This window comes from Toxotes jaculatrix, chromosome 7 (genome assembly GCF_017976425.1).
Source record: "Toxotes jaculatrix isolate fToxJac2 chromosome 7, fToxJac2.pri, whole genome shotgun sequence".
Taxonomy (NCBI): Eukaryota; Metazoa; Chordata; class Actinopteri; family Toxotidae; genus Toxotes; species Toxotes jaculatrix.
The window spans coordinates 8,377,594-8,398,776 of NC_054400.1; the positions used below are offsets into that span (position 1 = coordinate 8,377,594).

Sequence of the window (21,183 nt, forward strand, 5' to 3'; positions counted from 1 at the left end):
TTCCAGAGGAGTATGGGATTACACTGGCAGGCAATCTACTGTGAGGTTATAATCTGCTCTGTCCATGCTCTGCCGTTTCTACCTCAGGCTGCTTTTACTCTTTATTCAATCAGGACAGTTAAGAGTCAAGTCAGATTTTACAACGATGGCCTGGAAAATGAGAAAATGCCTCTCTAATGGGAATAAGGCCCTCGAGGAGTGCCTTTCGTTGGCTTTGTAGGTAAAAACCTTCATTTTTAAAGTTACTAGTAGCAGTCACATAAATGTAGCGCAGTATAAAAAACAATATTTCCATCTGAACTGTTGTGCAGAAGTATGAAGTAGAATGAAGAGAATATAATAATAAAATAATAATACGTAAATAATAATAAGTAGAGTACCTCAAATCTGTACTTAGGTACATTTGTACTTGAGTAAATGTACTTAGTTACATTCCACCGTTGTCATCTAATAATACAGTACCAGCTGGTTTCTACTCATGTCACAACACTCGTCTCTGTTTACAGCAGAAAAGTTCAATTCAGACTAGAGCCAGATTAAAGCACTGTGAGGATTAAACTCCACATTAGCTACTGCACCAAAACACAGTAAACAACCAGCTGCAGGCAGACAGACAGACAGACAGACAGACAGACAGACAGACAGACAGACAGACAGACAGACAGGCAGGCAGACAGGCAGACAGGCAGACAGGCAGACAGGCAGACAGGCAGGCCGGCAGGCAGGCAGACAGGCAGGCAGGCAGGCAGGCAGACAGACACCTGTGTCTCTGGCAATATGTGAGGTGAATTCTCTGAATGATCAGCAGTTTCATTCGGTTTTACCCACAGACCTGCAGCTCTGAAGCTGTCGGGGCTCTGACAACTCTGATGACTTCTGTGATGTAACTGCTCTGTGAAACTGAGTTCAGAGAACTGGACGTCAAAATCCCCACTCTGTGGTTGAATAACCGAAATACAACGAGGCAGCTGCAAATGAAATGTCCTTGACACGTGATAACAGTCGTGTAGGTATAGAGATTATCAGTTTGATGCTGAGTAAATGTCGGGAGCTTTCCATCCAGGAGCACAAAAAAAAAGTAAAAAAAAAACTCACATCCATTTTCACTGGTTAAAATTTACATCCTTTAGGGAAAACTGACGAATGGAAATTAAGAGTAAATTTCCTCTGAGAATAAATTATTCCTCAAATGGGACCTGTCAGGGGATTATAACCTGTTCTCACCCACAGAGGAGACAAAAGTAGCTAAAGAGCACCACCTCCTGGCTACATCTGGTTACTGCTGCAGCAACTGCTGCAGCAACTGCTGCCTTGTCCTCTGCAAGGATCTCAAACTGTTCACCAGAAAGTAACTCAGCACATTTAATACTATGCTGCATTTAAGTACAGGTACTTAACACTTTTTTTTCATTTTATGCTTTACACTTATACTCTACATTTCATTATGCATGCCTTTCAAACAACGTACTGTTAAAGATTAACCGGTGGTTCTTAATAGTTATGACTGAAGACCCTTTCAAAAACATTTAGTTTGAGCCCACTGTAACATTTCACATATCTAGGCGTTATTAGCTGTTTCACCAAACAGACATTTCACTTTCACTAAAATTCTCAGGTGGTTTTATTTAAGTATGTTTGAGACACAAGGGTCAAACAATCCAATATGTGACCAAAAATGTGAAAATCATAAAAAAAAAAAAAAAAAAAAAAAGTTGTGTAGCAGAACTTTTTTTCCTTCTTTCCCACAATCATCTCACAACATTCTACTGCAACAGCTAAAAGCTGCATTAATGCATCTGTAATAACAATCTAATGAAATATGTAATTATGTCAAGGGAGTGAGTGTTTAAAAAAAAAAACTAGCATAACTCCCTTCATAGACACTGCCTTAGTTTTAGATTGTTCTCTGTATACTATGGTCAACAGCAAGTTTCAGTGTAAAACTGAATAAAAGTATTTCAGATTCAGTGAAAGGACGAACATTCACCTGGCTTTAGGTTTAACGTGATCAAAACAGAACCTAATATATTACATGACAGGAGAAACTCCTCCTCCAAACACTTTGAAGACATGCAGCTTTTGTCCACAAATGTCAGAAACAAACACGTATTGGAAACAACTTGAATTATTTATTTCGGACTGAATCAATGAATACAAAAACATTTGGGGTTGACTTGACAGTGCGAAACCACAGGAAGTATTTACAAATGCGTTATCTACAAGAAGGAATGGGATACTTGTAATCTGTTTTCCCAAAATGGGCAAAAATAGAGAGAGAGAGACACAAAAGTGGAGTGAATAAGTGCTGAATTTACACCAGGGCTGTCTGCAGCACAGCCAGCTGCTCTGAATACCCCCTCAGAGTCAACGCACTGAAGCTTTATCACACAGATGGCATCATTCATACCCCTGACAGCTGACTGTTCATAAAAGTTGACACTACACATCCTGCTGCGAATCTCTCAGTAGACAGGAAGAGATCAGAAACCTCAGAGTGATCATCCACCACCATGAGATCACTTCAACCCTTCAATCACTCGGGACAAGTCCCAGTTACCTGCTTTTCTCTATTCTCCCCTTTTGGGCTTTTAGAAACAACTTAGGAAGCCTCTTCATCGATCTTCGGTGCCAAGTAGTATTTGATGTGTCCCATGTCAGCAATCTTGTACTCCACCACTGCAGGAAAGACAAAAGCGTCAAGCTGGGCCACTTCAACTTCCGTAAACACACTGAGAATCAAAATGTCATGTCAAAGAGTCATGTAAGAAAAAGGGCAGATGCACTCACCAAGGGGGATGTCAGCGGACATGCTGAGGGTGACGGTCTTGGACAGCGGCGTGGCCTTGGTGAAGAAGTTCAGGTAGTTGAGGGCAAAGATCAGCTGGACGGGTTCGTTCATTTCAATAGTGACCTAAAAACAGAAAGCGAAGGGGAGCGGTCAAAACTCTACCAAGTGCCATGACAACAGTAAAGGCTGTACGAAGGGTAGGGCTGCAAATAATTAGCTTCATCTTCAAGCTGCTTGACTATCAGCTGCAGAAAACACTGGGATTACTAACAGTGAAACTAATGAAGTGCTGCACTGTGCTCAAAAGCAAAAATAATAGCTGCAGATTTGTGATATTGGACAATATTATTTTACTACATAAAGACATGTTTTTGGTAAGAATCCCTTAAAGTTGGTTATTGAATATTTGTGACATATGATGATGAATAAATGTTTACAGTTCAATAACATGTCTGTGATCTCTAATGGCCACATTTTGTTAGGACAACCCTGTTTCTAAATTAACTCCAAAACTTCCTTTGCCATATATATTCTACAGTTTGGTGTTTCTTTTCAGATTATATATATATATATATATATATATATATATATCAGTGCACTTGTGATAAGCTAATATTATCTATTTTTTCCAGTCAGGCTGTAAGTGTGGATTGACTGAATGTTATGTTCACATCATTCTGTTTTTAACTCAATCAAATATTAATACTCACCGCCTCTTCCTCTTTGTCTACGTTGCTGGTCTGGGACAGCTTGATGTTCCCTGTGCCCAGCTCTCCTGAGGCGGAGAACTTGACTCCGTCCTTGGCGCAGGAGATCATGACGGCGTCACCTATCTGGGACAGGTCGCGGCAGATACGGGCAAATTCCCCAGAGGGCATCTTCACCACGCAGCTGTACTCCTGCTCCTGTAGGGACAGGAGGTCAGGGAAAGGTCAGGAACAATGCACATCCAAAAGCAAGTTGGACACAAAAGGACAAGGACAGGCAATAGATTACTTACTGGAATACCCAGCTGCTCCACATCCAGGTCCATCAGTTTCATCTCATAATCTGAGACTTTTTCCTGGTCTGCAACAAGGACAAGAGCAGTGACAAATAAGATATTAATACCGAAGAAACGTAGTCAAACAAAATCTGTCAAGTTGAAATCATGGTGCTTTAAACTCATTAAGTCAAAAACTTACTGAGTGTCTCAAACACGAGGGCGAGTGTGTCTGCATTGTCTTCTGCTCTGAGGGTGATGATGTCCTCGTTTCCTGCACACTTCAGGATTTTTGACATACTAGATAGGATTGAGAAAAGAAAAAAAAATCAAAAGTGTATTACAAACTACTAGCGACAAAAAATGCTTTGGAAGGTAGTAAATAATGTCAGTAATGAGCAGTAATTCTTCAGAAATGGGCCTAAAACCGATGAAAAAAGATTTGATGTCTTTCTGCTGTACATGGCAATAAACTGAGTATCTTTCAATGCTGGACTGTAGGAGAAAATAAAAGTGAGAAAATTATTAATCAAGAAAACTATCTGAAGATTAATCGATGGAGAAAATAATCCTTGATTGCAGCCCTCCTTTACAAAGACACAATGTTCTCATTTGAGAAGCTGAAATCAGAATAATTTTGCATTTAGAAAAGGTCTGCCTGGAAAATACATGACAATTAATCAGTTATCAAAATAGCTGTAAAATGTTTCCCTGTCGATTAACGAATCGATTAATTTAACTAATCGAGTTGTAACGTATTTGTTTTGACACACAATACAACTATAAGACACATCCAGTTAACCGGTGTAATGTTACACAGGCAGAAAGCAGTGAGGCACAGACGGAAGTGGAAGTTCCCGGGTTAAACAACAATTCCCGCCAACCCTCCCTGCAGAGAATTTGGCGCTCAAATGACGTCGCTACGTAATGACAATGTATCCCATCTGTCTCCCGAAACTGCGCCAAACATTATTTCAACACAAGAAAAAAAAAAGCTGTACGTTAAAGCAACCCGTCTATTTAAGAATGAATCGTGTGTAAACCGGTGTGTTTAAGCTGACAGTAAAGAGTTAACGATAGATCAGCGCACTAAAGAGACATGCCCGGGCAACTCCGCCAAGATGGCCACCTTCTTTGTAAGCTAGAGATATTTGACACAGACCATTAACTTCAGCTAACAAAAGATGCAGAAATAACCGTGTGACCGTGTGAAACACTAGCGGTTTGCATCGGCCATAAACCCCACTCACATAAACCAAACTTCATGTATATTTATACCGATTTTAGCGTCGGCCAAACTTCTGAAACTCGACCTGGTAAACTAGCTATTAGTCCGCAGATGATTCATTTCTCTGCAAGCCTACGGTGTAAAAACTCAACAGACTGGTGTTAAAGAATTTGAAACGTGTAGTGCTTTCTAGCTAAGAGAGTTGTAGGTAATATTTTCTCTACCTGCTGAGGTTGACTCCCATAGCGAGGTTTCTGTCGCAGCGGTACGAGTCGAAGCCATCGTGCCGCAGGGTGAGCTGGACCAGGGAGACGTGAGAGGAGTCCATGCTCTGCAGAGAGATGCCGGACGAGCTGACATCCCAGCAGGCTTCTGTGATCAGATCCTTCAGAGCCTCCAGCACCTTCTTCAGGATAGAGCCCTGGACCAGGCGAGCCTCAAACATGGTTGCTGTGGAGTTTCTTCGTCTGCTTAGATTTCAAAATAAAATATGTTCGTCGCCTTTAGCGTTACTCCTTAAAACGGAGGCTGCAATATGAGATTATTACCGAACAAGAGTGCTGCAAAAGTTCACTCTTTGTGTGCTGTTAGATGGCAGACACGCAGCGTGCAGATACAACTCTCACTGTAAACCAAGGTTTGAGCAGCAAGCGCGCGCTAACGTCAGTTTTTAATGATACGGCGCCATTGCGTCATTTCCGCCTCCTTGTTCCAACCCACCCGCGACAACTAAAACGAATGGACACTGAGTTCGGCCATGTTGGAGAGGACATTTAAGCAAACTGACCTCATTGTTGTTGCATTAATTCTGTTAATACTTCATTTTACAGGTCCACAAATTCCTGTTTGTTCCCAAGTAATCAAAGAATATCCAATAATACTTTAGTTTCCAATAATAAATGAACGAATAATAAATATTCACTCGACTTTAAATGAGCAGATTCTTTCATGAAAGCCAATCACAAACTCAACACAATTAATTGAACAAACAAAAATAAGTGTCAGAACTTAACCTCTATTTTTCCTACTACTAAGATAGCTACTAAACTGATCCACTAACGCAGACCATAATCAGCAATCATGTCTGAAAGCACAGCCACTTTAACCTCTTTGGGTACTCATAGATTACATTAAAAAGAACTTAATCTGCAAAGTAACTAGTTATTACAGCTGTCAGATACACTGGAATGAAAAGTACATCATTTCCATTTGAAATGTAGTGGAGTAGAAGCAAAAAGTGGCATGAAGTGGAAATTTTCAGTTAAAGTACAAGTACATAAAAAACTCACTTAAGTTCTTCTTAACTTTTGGACCTTTGGAATTTCATGTGGCCTTGCATTTAAATCTTTAAACTTTTCACTGCTATTGTCATTGGATCTTAGAATGTAAATATTTTAAGTACCACTAAGGCAAAAGTATTATACAAGTTTTAGTTTTCAACTTGAGATTCAATCCAAAAGATTTAAAAGCAGCTCTGCTTTGCAGTAATATGTAAACATGAGAAAAAAAGTTTATAAAAAAAAAAAAGTAAGTTAAATGGAAAGAACACAGTGATCTGTGATTTGTTTTATTGATCTGTGAGTAGTACTTGGTTGGACTGGCACACCGCATCATTAATCACACAACTGTTTCCCCGGTTTGTCACAGACACATACAGACACATAAAAAAGGATGATATTTTTATACTGTCAGTTAACCCCTGAGTATATTTGAATTCAGGCCACTTGAGAGCAGGGTCATTTGACACTTGGTGCAGATAAGACGAATGTCACAAGATCTTAAAAAATACATAACATTCTTGCAGAAAAGCAATCTGAGGTATTAGGAAAGTCTGACATGAAAAACTGCACATCTTGCATACATGTTGTGGCAGGGAATTTGTTTATATTTGGACGTTTACAAATATGTGTTGGGATTGAGTGCAGAGACCGTAGTCTGTCATACGTGGGGTATCTGTTTAGAGAGCATTAGACATAATGTAGTTGGTCGCCATGGCGAGGATGGGAGCTCCCGTTGGGACACCAGGGAAAGGACCACTGGACCCGGCAATGTCAATGTGAGAGTATGGCAGAGGTGCATTCGAGTCCACACCATGCTGTGTTGGGAATTCAGGAACGAAAGTTATTATACAAGTTAATCACTGCACTTCTTCCATATTGTATTTTTCATATTTACAGATAGACAAAAACATATTCTGACAATGTGTGAGTACCTTGTCCAGCCCTGAGGCCATGATCAGGAAAGCCGCAGGAGTCTGATGTCCTCGAGGCGTAGCTGAGGATGGCAGGTTGTTGCACTGCAGAATATCCTCATACTCAGATTTGCCCTTGTGGAACTCGTAGTCCTCTCGTCTGATGCTGGACACCTCGAACAGGTCGCCCAATACCTCTCCAGCTGCACGAAAGAAGAGCAAAGACCAGGTGTGTGATAGTGATGGGGAAAATCAATCCTTCTACGATGCAAATTGTCCTGAGAGTATTGATACAGTCACACTGGCGACATCTGTTCAGTAACACAAGGTACTGCTGCATTTGTAAGGAAGGATTAAATCCAAGAACATGATCGAACAGTGTTAAGTATGAGTGAGTTTCACTGCTGTCATATTAATATTTAGTTCAAAAATAGTTTATTCTGCCAGGAGGGTTATATTTTCACCCGGATCTGTTTGTTGGTTTATTTGTCAGCAGGATTATGCAAAAAGTACAAGACTGATTTCACCTGAACTTGGTGGATGGATAGGCCATGGGCCTGGGGACAACCTGTTAAATTTTGAGGCAGATCCCGATAATTTACTAAGAATTTCATTTTTTTTCTGATCCCTGGTGTATGACATTGGTGGAGGTCCGTGCCCTCTGAGTGCCATTATAGTTATATTGTAAAAAGAGTCTACAGCTCTGCCTTTAAACACAGAGGCAGGTTCTAAAGCACATCCTGGGCTCCACAACAGCTCAATTTGTCTCTAACTGAGTGTGATATAATGAGGCCTTATTTGTTTTGGTGACATGATTTTTTATTCTAAAAAGTGAACAGTCATGATGCTTATAACAATAAATATGAAATACCAATCTAAATACATTTGCTGACAATTATTTGTTTTAGCTCTAGCCCAAATTTATGAACCCAAGTCACAGTTTGCTTTGTAGCTTTAACCATATAGTTAAAACATGTAGTAAGTGGACCTTGATTTAAGAATATTTAGTTTAGTTCACACACTCAAATTTATGCGTATCATCTTCTCACCTTTCTGCCACTGAGCAGCATTCCCACCGCGATGGGCGGGTCCATTATCCATGATGATCTACAATGAGAACAAACTGAGCTCACTGGAAATGCTGATTTCTACAGAAGTGGATTATTAGAATTTTAAATGTTCGACCATCATCATCTCTCAGTAAATCTGAGTATTGTCTATGTTTGAATGGTACTCACAGAGTAGTTGGGGCCCATGGCTCTGATTGCGTGACCAGTCAGAGTTGCGATAGTAAACAGCTGAGGAGAAGTCTCACGTACGGCCTGCAGAAACAGATGACATGATCAAAAACAGGAGGACTCTCCCTGGCCAGTCAGTGGTATAGAGTTCATAATATGTGTGACATGTTAAAATAGGTTAAACAATGTGAGTAAAAATATGGCAAGTTGTGGAGGAGATTTCCAGGATGAATCCAAGTTTGACAGAAATGTGCTTAAAATGAAAAAAATCGCAATAACAATATTGTACCAAAAAAGAGGAGGGATATAAGTGCACAAAAGTGGTTAGGAAGTAATTAGAATGAGATGTTCTGACCTTCTCCTTCATCTCACAGAGCAGGTCGACCATCACCATACGTCCCTCGGCATCAGTGTTTCCCACTCTCACTCTGCGACCCGCACGGGAAACCACCAGTTCGTCGGCCACGTAGCAGTCTGAGAAAATACACACATACAACGTCGCCTGAGGGGGAGAGAGCTACAACACAGATCTCACTGATGGAAGTAAAACCACAAATATAAATAATGAAGGAAAGTGGATTAAACTGACCTGCACCCACACTGTTCCTCACCATGGCCATCGAGCCAACAACCTTCAGATGTTTTGGCTTCAGCTTGGCTAGAATCTAGAGATTAAGAGGGAGATTGAGTGAGTGGCAGAGCTGTAAACAAGTCACTAAAGCTCATGTCTCCATGTTAAGATTTCTAATTCTTACTAAGATGTTCTATGAACGTATATATCAGCTTCTACTAAGGGACGCTGCATAAAGTCTAAGCAGAACTGGAAGACTATGTGGAACTGAAAACTATCACTTGGGGCTCACATGAAGAAAAATATTGTCGCTGGATCTAATGTGTGTTGTTTGGTCATTATGACTCAGCAACATCCAGGTCAGAACCACCTAGAGCTGATTCCTAACTAGGTCACAAGTCCTTCAGCGGAGATTTTATTTTGAAATCACAGAGCCAAACCAAGAGATCCATTTCTTTATATGCCCAGTAAAAGCTTTGTTTTACTCGGCTGCAAAGGGAGGCCATTCACCTGGAAGAAGCCGGCGACGGCAGCCGCTCCACACTTGTCCCTGTGCATCCCAGCCATGATTCCACCGGCTTTGATGTCAGCTCCTCCGGTGTCGTAGGTGATGCCCTGGAAACACCAGTCAGTGAGCATATGACTTCTTCAACTCACGTCTTTGCTTTAATGTTTTAGTGGTTCACATACAAAAGTCTGACAGTTCCCTCTCACCTTTCCCACCAACATGAGCGTCTTCTGGACTGGTCCTTCTCCACAGTACTGCAGCTTGACCACTCTGGCCTGGTGACGAGGTACACCTGCATGAGGAGGAAACCGTGAGTAAGTATGCAAACATCTTAAAAAAAAAAAAAAAAAAAAAAGCAACATTTAACAGTTCTGAAAATCTGTGACCAGAGCCATGTTAATATTTGATAAAAACGAAATATTTTCTCTTACTGTTGGCACAGCGGTTGACTGCAGCCAGACAGGGATACTCTTTCTCCAGAACCTTCAGGTCACTCACCACTTCCACCTGAAAATGAAGAAACACAAATACCTCATGTCTGGGGTCTTCAAAACTGACTTTAAGTGCAATTAGTTTCCTGGTTCTGAAGAGGAAAAATTGGTGACTGTTGATTTTCTCCTAACAATAAAATAGAGAACATTGTTCAAGTCTGTAAGCACATGTGATATTATGTTTCTTACTACCTGCACAGGGCTGTCCTTGAAGAGTTCCTGGACGTAATCTGCCACACGAGGAGCAGCCATGCGCTCAGGGTCGGAGCCACCAATGTCACGACATGCCAGTCTGGGGTATGGAAGTGGGATGGGGGGGGGGCAGCCAGTGAGTGACTGAATAACACGATGTGATAAAATCCTCAGCAGGAAACGAGATTAATTATTTGACTCACCTCCCGCTCTCCAGAGCTTCAGCTAACTCCACCAGCCTCTTTCCCTGAGCCTCCTGTGCAGCCCACAGGCCCAGAACACACACCTTGTGGTCAGCGGGTTTCACATTCCCCTCCCTCACTTCAAGGGGCTTTTTGGAGAAGACAAAATATAAAAGGTGAGCGTACAGCACCAGATGAGTACATTTCTTTTTTGTATGTGTGCAAGAAATGACCCTGTTTAGAGCAACAATCTCATATCTGGACATATGCAGATCTTTATGTAAACTCTGGATGAGAAGGGGCTGTTTAGCTTTTCCTCACCATGTAGAGAGCATGAAGGGCCCCGAGTGCAGCCACCAAGGTGTTGCTCTGATAGTCCTTGTGTGGAGGGCAGACCAGCAAGGGGCGCTGCATGCCAGCTTTCAAGGCCCTGGAAAGACACACAGGTAAGTCAGACAGCAAAGGGAACCTGAGGCACATCCCAGTTCCCTTACTTGATGGGAACAGGGATTTGAATGGTCTTTTATGGACTGACACACACGACTTGGATATCTGTTAGCTGATAGGACTGATGTGAAACCGCATCACAACCTCACCACAGCTGGGGTAAACACGGATGCCACTAAGGGAACTGAGACGTACCCCTGGAGGTCAACCCCCAATACGAGACACTGACACTAACCACCAACTGACCGTTTGATGCCGTTGACTGCTGCGTCACTGAAGCGCCTGACATCATCATAGTCACGGTTTACTGGGCCGGTGGAGGCAAACACCAGGCGGTTACCAGGGAGACCGGGGACCCTGAGGACCACCACCTCCTCCCCAAGACCGCTGTCCACCTGAAAGTAAAGTAACACAGCACAAAGGTTACACCACCTCTCGTTCTGAGATTTGGAGGTACAACAATGCTAGAGACAGTACAAACACAGTCCATCTTTGTTCACAGAAGGCTGCTGGTGTCAGATTCTTTTATGGCTTATGATCCCTTTAAATGAAGCAATGTCCACATTGCAGAAACACTCTACACATCATGTATTTCTAAAGAAAGGCCAGGTGAGAAAATAAATCCAATTTTTTAAAGGTTTTTGAGGTTGACTGGCTGCAGCTGGTAGAAGAACAGACACTTACAGAGCTGTAGTCCTGCAGAGGTGCCTTCAGACACTCGAGCTCGGAGGGCAATGTGTCATAGCTCTGGGTCACTAAGACGATGCCATCAAAACTAGAAAGAAGACAATGCCATCATTTAACACAACTTTCTGTTAAGAAGGACAAATACCCTCTCAGCTGGAGAAGAAACGCAGCATTTCTCCTGATACTCACTTCAGGTTCTTGGGGTCGGTGGTCCATTCAACAGGCTGGACGCTGGAGAGAGACACGCACAAAGAAAATGCAGATTCATTTCCTCTTGTATATGCACCGTCAGCATTGCCTGACATGGATAAGCTATCTCAGACAGAATGATGCAATTAGACTCTTATGTCAGTTTTTATAATGCGGGTTAATGATAACAGAGTGGATCCAGTGTGGAAACCTGCGAGAACTTTGAGATATGCTTTAATTTGTGTGACATTTTCACTTCTTGCCTCACTACAGCAAGACTTTGAACTGAGCGTGCAGTTTAAAGAGAACAATTGCCTCGGTTTGCAGTGGATAATAATGTCATTGTGCGCAAACGTTTGGGTAGAAATCACAGCTTGCAAACACTGTAGTTAAGAGGCTTTTCTTTTCTTGATTTAGGAATTTCCCCCCACTCTTCCTGCAGATCACTTAAAGTTCAGACACATCTGTAGGCCACAGGGGTTTTATTTACTTCTTTTCACTAAGCAAAAAATATCAAATTTGCCCAAAGGTGCCCATACATTTACTTACAACACTTTTTCTGTTACCTACCCGTCCACCAGACATTTCTAGCATCATATGACACCCCCCGAGACAACGGGGAAGTGTGGTGATATCGAAAGTGAAATTTAAGCATAAAATCCCTGCGTGGGCCCTTTCACTGGAGAATCAATCCACCTCTGTTGCAACATGGGAGGATCAGATTTTTCCACTTTGAGCTGTGAATAAATAGCACTATATCAGATAAATTAAATGACTAAATTAAACCGGCTGAAAAAAAAAACAGTATACTGCTGCAGGGAAAAGTATTAAAACAAAAGACAAAACCTTCTAAGCCTCTCTAAGTCTCCTCGGCTGTTATTTCATGCGTAAAGCTGCACGTTAGAAGCCCGCGGAGCCAAAACGAAAACTGGGCGTCTAAAGTACAAAGGGCCGATCATCTCACCTGGTGCACATTTTGATCCTCCTCCTCCGGTGTCTTCGGGGTGAAAGAGACAGCTGATCGCCGGTGACAACGGATCCTGCCCTGCGCGCTTCTACGGTTGATCACATGATCCGTGAAGTTGCACTCGTGATGCCTTCGCGGCCTTCTCGTAGCTCGTAATTACGACAATCCTAACCGTAAAATGCGACATAATTCTGATTCAAGGGCCTTTTGGGGGGTCTCAAATAAAGTCAAATGAGCAGTGTTGTAAAGTAACAAAGCACATTTACTTAGATAATACACTAAAATACTATTTTGAGATACCAGTATTTCAAATTTGGTTCCTGTCGAGATTGTATAAATTGTACAAAAGGGAAAAATCACTAAAAGAAAGTGACATGTTTAGTTGTTTATCAGTCACAGGGGTCCAGTATTTTGGATACTGTACATACTACTGATAATACTTGAGTGAGTACATTTCTATGAGCAGAACTTTTACTTGTACTGGAGCATTTTTCCATTGTTGGATTGGTACGGTTGAGCATTTCTTCCGCCACTGCAGAGGAGATCATGTGTCGACGAATAAAATTTTTAAATTGGCATCTGATTAATGTTTTGATCGACTAACGTTTTAAAACAAATTCACGACGAGTTAATATGTCGTGAATGTTTTAGACCGTGGAAGTTGCTAAATTCCCACTGCAATTTAAAGCGCCTTAAAGGATAAACTCGGGAATTGTAGTTTCTTACACTGATTCGAAAACGTTTAAAAAAGCTTTAAGAGGAATATATTAGCGGTGTATAATGTATTGTTAAACCTAATATAATAAAAATCACGAGTACATTTCACCATCAGCGTCGGCTGAGCAATGTGTCCTGTTATTGACAGCCGTGACCTCATGGACTACAAACCCAAACCGGAAGCAGTTAAAAGTAGTGTTTTCTGTGCAGAACCGAAGAGGTGAGTATTAACCAGGAACGGTGCAAAGGGCAAGAAAGAAGGAGTAGCCGTCCCGGTTATTCAGTAGGAGGTTGCAGTGTCACATTCCTCTTTAAATGGCATTTTATCTAAGATAAGGGTCATTTTTGCAAAGCCACAGTTCGAGCTGCAGGTAGGCACAAGTCACCGGCTACTGCAGCAGAGTTCATGCTTTTCTAATCGAGCCTCTGATTTACAGCTCTGTTAAGTGATACGCAGTGATGATTACACATTGTGTGGCAGACTTGCTTACATAATCAGTGTTTGGCTTATTTTGGAAGCTTCTTCTCGACAAACTAGTTTGGGAAATAAAGCAGATCGCATACTGATCATTTTGTTCTTGCACTGGTCTTGTTATTTTTATTATTAAAAGTTATAACTATTGTAAGTTTGACAGTTTTGCTTAAGGCAGTGAGTCAGAGAAGTTGACAGAGTTCCAAAGTAAGCCTGGGAAATTTTTATAATCAGGTCATTAGTTTTTAAATAGAAAATTTTTTTAAAAAGAAAAGCCCAGTGTGGCACATGAAGATATGGGGAGGTCATTTCACAGCAGGACCAGTGCAGAAATGTCAATAAACTGAATGAGAACTGTAATCACTGACATCTATCAAGGCAAAATGTCACTTTCTCAGACTTCAGCATCTTTAATGTGAAGATTTGCATCCTTTTTTCCCTGTTTGATACAATCTTAAACTGTACAAAGACTTTTGGTTGGACAAAGCATGTAGTCTGAAGTAATGGGGACTTTTCATTATTTAATCACATCATTTGTCATCACTTTCATTACCTGTTGTCCTCAACAGATGAGACTTCCTCTTCGCTCCTTTGGCATCTTCAGGAGTTTACTCTCTCACAGGCAAACAACAAACCCACAGAGTCGAGGCTTGAGTGGTGCAGCCATGCGTCTGGTGCAGTTTCATCGCCACGGTGACAGAGGAGGCATCAGGGTGGGAGTGGAGCTAGGCGAAGGGCTCGGTGTGGTGGACCTGAAGGCGTTCGACTCCTCCATGCCCTCGACAATGAAAGAGCTGCTGGAGCTGGGAGAGAAGGGTCTGGAGTGTGCACAGAGGTATCAAACACACTGTGGCCAATGATGCCACAATCTGGCAAAATAAAAGAAGTTCTTATTAACGACTTATATCTGATCTATAAAGCTTTAGTAATTGGTTAGTTAACCATTAATAAATCCATTAATTACAACTTATAAACTCTTCATGAATGGTGCTGTATCAGAAAGTGGTACTGTTATTACTAAATACCTCTGTCCTGTTTTGACTCTACATTGGTTCCTAAATCCATCTTCTTCTATAAATCATCATTTTCCTAAACCGTTTAAATCATCATCTTCTTCTTTGTGAAACATCATCTTCCTTAATGGGCTTGTTTGCCTTTCTTTACTCATTTTTTTTCTACAACTTTATCTTCAGCGTTCTTTTTCCTCTTCAGTCAACCTTGCTCCCACATCATGTTTTTCTAACTCATCTTTGTCCTCATCCTCCTCAGAGCCTTGGCATCTGGTCAGTGTGTGGTGGATCGATCAGACATCCGGCTGCTGTCTCCAGTGTTGGCCCCAGAGAAGGTGGTGTGTGTGGGTATGAACTACCGTGACCACTGCCTGGAACAGAATGCCCCGATCCCCAAAGATCCGATCATCTTCAGCAAGTTCCCCAGCGCCATCACTGGGCCATACGATGACATTATACTGCCCTCAGAGAGCCAGGTGAGAGCAAGTAAGCCCTGGTTTTGTTAGAAGCTTTGCGGCAAAGCTTTGGACAATTAGCTGTTGAGATCGAGGAGATCTGCTAAGGCAAGACCTTAATAAAAGGTGTAATAAAATCATGGATGACTTTTACCAAATCTTGTGGTTGAAGTCAACCACAGGAAGTCCACTGAGCTGATTATTTAGATTGGAATCTAAAGAAATCCTAAGAACGTTTACACTGCATTTAACATTTTAACAAGCATATAAATTAAATTGCTTAATCAGTGTTGCCGTAGTTGTAGATAATTTTGAGAGACTTGGCCAGGAGAAAAAAGAAGCACCTAATTTTGCCTGGCCATCACTTAAACAAGGTCAGTGCTTATTTTTTGTTTTCCAAAAACTTTTGGGAAATGTCTCACTGATATTTCTTGAAGTAGTGAGCACTTCTAAAAATCAAGCTGTGACTATTTTTAGTATTTTGTGAACACACTACTAAAAACCTTCTCTGAATTAAGTGCGTCCTTTGGGATTGGGACTCGGCTTTGGTTCTTTTTGATGTTTTATTTGCTTCATCTTGGCCTTTTGTCTGACTGAAGGAGGTGGACTGGGAGGTGGAGCTGGCTTTTGTGATAGGACGAAGAGGAAAACACATCAAGGTGAGCATCACGGACACCACGTCTGATGGCCGTGACGCTTTGATGCTCTGGTGAATTATCTATTCAGACTCCATTTCCACCCCTGTTGTTATACAGGAAGAAGACGCTCTCTCCTATGTGGCCGGGTTCACTGTGGCCAATGATGTCAGCGCGCGTGACTGGCAGATGGGACGCAATGGGAAACAGTGGCTGCTGGGAAAAACATTTGATAGCTTCTGTCCTCTCGGCCCTGCATTAGTAACCACCGACGCCGTGAAGGGTACAACATACCACAGCAGGGAGAGCGAGACAGAAAGGGGAAATTAAAGACAGTCCAGTGAATCACGCAGTTATCTGTTATCTGTGTGTCAGCATTTTCACTGAGTTAGCAAGCTGCAATTCAGTGTGAATGTGGGTTATTATATCCAGGGCACAGCTGCAGAGATATCATTTCCAAATGCATAAAAGTTAACCACAGACTCAAGGATATGGATCTTCAGGATTGGCATCATGACGTTTATAATAACCAGCCCTGTGTACAAAGTAAATCTTTCAAAGAAGATATTTCTTGGCTTGCGACTTTCAGGTCTTTATGCAGGTCACTGTCCAGTATCGTCCTCATTCTCTACACCCGACAGTGTAGCATCGAGTACTGCACGCTATAATATAATCTACTTTTATATCTGAGTGACTGTCGGCCACTTGCCTGCCTCGGATATCAGTCATGTACGGCTTTGCTTTAGAAAGATGATTCTATCTCGTAACTTCATGTAGCCTAAACCATTCCTTCTTTATTTCTGTCACAGTACAGCTCTGCCCTGATAACACACCACTGACAGATGTGCTTTTAACATCGTTTAAATGGTTTTGGGTCCACTACAGGGGGTCTAACTACTGACTCTGCTAAATTTGCTATATTTTTGTTTGCTGATTTCTTGAAGCTTTGCAGTGTAAAAAAAAACCTTCCTGTATGACATTTTTTTGATAATGAAACTTTCCCACAAAGGTGGAACTTTTTTGGCAATTTTAGGCACATTGATTATGCTGATGATCAAATCTCACATGAGCAGCTGGTATCCATCAGTCTGAAAGCAGCGATTTATGGAAAGTTTATGCAGTGAAGAGAATTTGGTGAATCCGACTTATGAACAAGCCTCACAGAAAAAAATAAGAGACCTTTAGGACAAGAATATGAACGCTATGTTCTTGGATGAGGTCCAGTAAGTGAAACAGATTAATTAAATGATACTAGAGGATTAATTCAAGCATCGCTGAATTTGAAAAATTATTCCACACTATGAATATCAAAGAATCAAAGAAGTTTGTTATAATAATACCAGCTTCTTCTAGGTTACTGTTGCAGAGTGTGCTTGTTTGAATATTTATTTGATTATTATTTTCTTCTTTGTTGTATTCGTCCATTACTGGGCAACAAGTGTCGCTGTCCTCTTACTTTATTTCTGTTTCTTCTGTTTTTTATGTGTGAGTATGTCCGTTCACCTTCTTAAGGGGTCATCATTTAATAAGTCTAGATTTAAAGTCACAAACAGGAATATCAGCTGTCCTGTTTTTTGTATGATTTCTCCTCCAGATCCTCACAGCCTGGGCATCCGCTGCCTGGTTAATGGAGACACAGTCCAGAGCAGCAACACTGATCAGATGATCTTCAAGACAGCGGCGCTGATCGCCTGGGTCTCAAAGTAAAGCCTCTCACTGTTACTGTTCGTAATGATGGCGAACTTCACAGAGAACTTGCATGTTTTAAGTACAGATTTACATAATGAATACAGAACTTTTACATTTTTCCACCTTGGCAATTCAAGCTGAAAGTGCAGAGTTTCCATTTAAGAAATTATGCAAATTAAATAGTCAGAAATGGTTCTACAATAGGAGCACTGTGTGAGCAAATGGGCTCTGTTCATCACTGACTTCAAGCTGAAATTACATGCTTCAGCTAAGACTTATCCACAACGGCTGGCAGCCTTTTTCCCTAAAGCTCCCTGAGCATCTGCAGTGTTCTCTGATCTGATTTGAGATTCTTGGACAGAAAAGCCTCTCCCTTCCACGCCTGACTTACTGGTGACAGAGGCTGTGTTGTTCTGTAATAATGGCAGCTACCGGCACCTTTCACAGGATCTGCATGTGTACGAGGATAATTTGGGGTAGCTGCTTTATGAATATAAAAATGACATTGCATATTCTTGAGAAGAGATTTCCCAGTTGTTTACCAACACGACAGAGCACACTTTACGTAGTCAACAGCAAGCCATCGTCATAAGTATGTCTCTGTATAGCTCTCTTTGTCTTCCCTGCTCCTGAATCTGGGCCTCAACTGTGTGTGTGTATGTTTTTCTCCTCTGTCAGGTTTGTGACATTAACTCCAGGCGATGTGTTCCTGACAGGGACTCCTCCGGGCGTGGGTTTGTTCAGAAAGCCACCCGTTTTTCTCAAGGTGATTTCATGTGTGAGACTAATTGAAATGAAAAAATGTAGAGCTGGTTTTCACATCTTTGTGTTTGTAGCTCCAGCTTTATTTTAACTTTATCCAAAAGAACTTTTTGACTGCATATAATGTACATATTCTGTGCTGCAGAGTTAAAGGGACTCTATAATTCGTAACAGAACTGTAATAGATATTAGGGTAAAGGTGTATTTTAACTTAGTGTTTAACTGTTTTTGCCTTTCAGACAGGAGACGTGGTGGAGTGCCAGATAGACCAGTTAGGCTCTATAATCAACAAAGTGGTCTAAACCCCGAGACAAACTCCTGAAAACAGCATCAATCTATGAAGGAACGTCAGCTGTTCAATAAACTGCACTTCTGATTAGTTGCTTCACTCAGTGACTTACTCTTCCCAGTTAATATTTCATAATTATTTTTTAAAACTTTTGCAGCTTGATTGTGTGTGTAGATGTGTAAAAACTGTATGTTTCTCGATGAATGTTTTATTCATGATACTACACTAATTGTGAGGAAGGAGAACATGGTAATTTTTTTACTACATGAAACAGTATAATTAGGTGACTCAACGTGGTGTTTGCAGCTCAGCCCCAGTTATTGAGTCACAGTCGTCACCAGCTGTAAAAATACCCTCTATCAGCAGCCGCCCACTCATGCTACAAGGCAGAAACTGTGAACCTCCTGACTTATTTTAATGTGTAAAAACTAAAACGTTTTTCTAATTATGTTTAATAGTCAGGATGATAATTTGTATATAAAACTTTTCTACTAATTTAGAGGATTCAAACAAACTTTCTCAGAAAAAGAAAGCACATTTCCAGTGATGGGGAGAATTCAATTAAATTAAAAATATGCTGTTTTCAAAATTTGTTGCTTGCATTGCCTGGGAGAAAATTTTTCATAATTACTTCGATCTGGGCTTTGATTCATGTACCTGCTCGCTTCATTTTCTTTTTCTCTGAAATTGAAATTTTTTTTTTTTTTTTTCACTAGCGGAGATGAGCTTTAGAAAAATCTCAGGACTGAACAGACCTATTTACATTTTTCAGTGACTGTGATGAGCTGACGTGTTGAGCCTGGTAATTATGTTTGACCACTGAGCCATTTGATAATGTGAGAAATGATCACATTCAGAATTAGGGTTTAGGTTACACTCATTTGCCAAATTACCTTGCCCAAAGCAGTTTACATTTTTTTTCCAAACAGATACTACATAATGGGAGTAATTTGGGGTTCAGTGTTTTCCTCAAGCAGACTTCAGCGTGTGGACATGAGGAGCTGGGCATCAAACTACCAACCCTACAATTCATGGTCCTCCCACTGTACGTCCCGAACTCCACCCATCCCCACAATTCACATGACGGGGGGGATATGTTTTGTAAATGCAATAACAGAATGAATGCCTTGAATTATTACACTATTATCTACACTATCATAAAACTAATGCAGTCTAATGCAACAGTCATCCAATAAATCTGACCTTCGTGGAGGTTATAATGCTCAGTTTGTGTTGAAAACTGGTTGTTTGTGGTGCTGCTGAACTCTGCAGCTTATAATAAGAAGTGCTTCTAAAACTTTATCTACCCTCACTGACATATGTTAAAGACACCAAATCCTGATGCTTTCTGATGCTGCATCTACCTTTTCTTAAGCCGTGTGTCATTCCAGACAACACACTTATTGTAAACAGCACGTAGTATAAACAAATCTTGACCTGCCAATTAATCATAACAAATAGTTATTTTTTTGTGACGTGTTCTTGGAGCCGCTTCACCACCAACCACAATTAATATTTTCCAGCTGCTCCTCCATGTGCTTTGTGCATTGCATTGCTGGAGCACAGTGTCCATCAACAGTACATTCAATTCATCAATTCATTTATCACTTTTCCAGTGTGAACACACATACTCACAAACAACCTGCTAAGAATAAGTAAGTCATATGGATTTAGGACCCAGCTATAGTGAGGGACTCAAAAAGTACCCTCAGTTCAACACTGGGTGGCAGTAGAGTTTCACAGTCAGCGAGAGCGGATCAACTGCAGCTTCAGCTTGAGATTGGTTTAGGAGGGAAAAAAAAACACCCGCTCTGACTCTTGACTGTACAAACAGTCGGCTGTAAACTGCATAACATTAACACCTGCCAGAGAGAGTGAGAGCTCTGTCCCGTTCAAAGCGAAGCATCGATTTTATCTGCGCCCTGGTGTCAAAAGGTCTACGTCGAACAGACAGGCTCTCCTGAGGTCTGAGTCAGCACAGAAAAATCTACATTCAGGAGGAGAGCAACTCGGAATGATGAGCTGTTTGAAAGAAATTACATCTACAGGAATGCAAATAATCCACTGCTGTAAAAGATTCAAGTTTGTGTACATGAACCCTGATCTTGTGATGAATTTAGGATGAAACAAGAACATTTATTCATTGCCAGTATGAACATTGTTAAACTAATAAACTTTGCGAAAAACTAGAAAAAAGAACTAAAACATTTCCACCAGTAACAAACTTAACTTGTGCAGCCTTCATCACAACATAAACATGGTCGAAATGCAAGCGTCAGTCCTCACAACTGATTGCAGGGACTTCATAATCCTCCTCTCCTGCGGCTTTATGCTAATGCTATTACTAAAGATAAACTTAAAATCAATGTCTCATCACTGAAAAATCAAAATGCAATTAACCTAAAGGCATGAGCGTCCCAGCTCAGCATGCGTCTTTGTTAACACTGAACTCAAGTTTCTCTGACACTAACAGGGGATAAGGTCAGACTCTGC

The 21,183-nt window shown here is 41.2% G+C and overlaps 3 protein-coding genes and 1 long non-coding RNA gene across 4 annotated transcripts; 2 read left to right on the forward strand and 2 right to left on the reverse strand.

Moving 5' to 3' along the window:
* Positions 1–2,107: 2,107 nt before the first annotated feature.
* pcna (proliferating cell nuclear antigen) lies at positions 2,108–5,652 on the reverse strand. Its single transcript, XM_041043108.1, has 6 exons — positions 5,223–5,652; positions 3,973–4,070; positions 3,789–3,856; positions 3,499–3,693; positions 2,788–2,911; positions 2,108–2,676 (listed from the first exon to the last, which is right to left on the reverse strand). Exons 1-6 carry the CDS (start codon positions 5,441–5,443, stop codon positions 2,600–2,602), a joined length of 783 nt encoding a protein of 260 aa, XP_040899042.1. The 5' UTR covers positions 5,444–5,652; the 3' UTR covers positions 2,108–2,599.
* Positions 5,653–6,549: 897 nt separating this feature from the next.
* zgc:152830 (uncharacterized protein LOC767682 homolog) lies at positions 6,550–12,773 on the reverse strand. The gene is made up of 16 exons (XM_041043111.1): positions 12,659–12,773; positions 11,695–11,736; positions 11,503–11,593; positions 11,065–11,213; positions 10,693–10,801; positions 10,393–10,520; positions 10,190–10,289; positions 9,938–10,013; positions 9,713–9,798; positions 9,509–9,613; positions 9,017–9,092; positions 8,783–8,901; positions 8,428–8,511; positions 8,239–8,296; positions 7,211–7,392; positions 6,550–7,093 (listed from the first exon to the last, which is right to left on the reverse strand). The coding sequence occupies exons 1-16, from the start codon at positions 12,667–12,669 to the stop codon at positions 6,956–6,958; spliced, it is 1,554 nt and encodes a 517-aa protein (XP_040899045.1). The 5' UTR covers positions 12,670–12,773; the 3' UTR covers positions 6,550–6,955.
* Positions 12,774–13,604: 831 nt separating this feature from the next.
* On the forward strand, positions 13,605–19,378 carry fahd2a (fumarylacetoacetate hydrolase domain containing 2A). Its single transcript, XM_041043185.1, has 8 exons — positions 13,605–13,749; positions 14,420–14,685; positions 15,120–15,336; positions 15,915–15,974; positions 16,071–16,233; positions 17,545–17,653; positions 18,318–18,405; positions 18,641–19,378. The coding sequence occupies exons 2-8, from the start codon at positions 14,420–14,422 to the stop codon at positions 18,701–18,703; spliced, it is 966 nt and encodes a 321-aa protein (XP_040899119.1). The 5' UTR covers positions 13,605–13,749; the 3' UTR covers positions 18,704–19,378.
* Positions 19,379–19,423: 45 nt separating this feature from the next.
* LOC121185164 lies at positions 19,424–19,916 on the forward strand. Its single transcript, XR_005894344.1, has 2 exons — positions 19,424–19,526; positions 19,620–19,916. It is a non-coding gene; the product is annotated as an uncharacterized LOC121185164 (long non-coding RNA).
* The last annotated feature ends 1,267 nt before the right edge of the window (positions 19,917–21,183 follow it).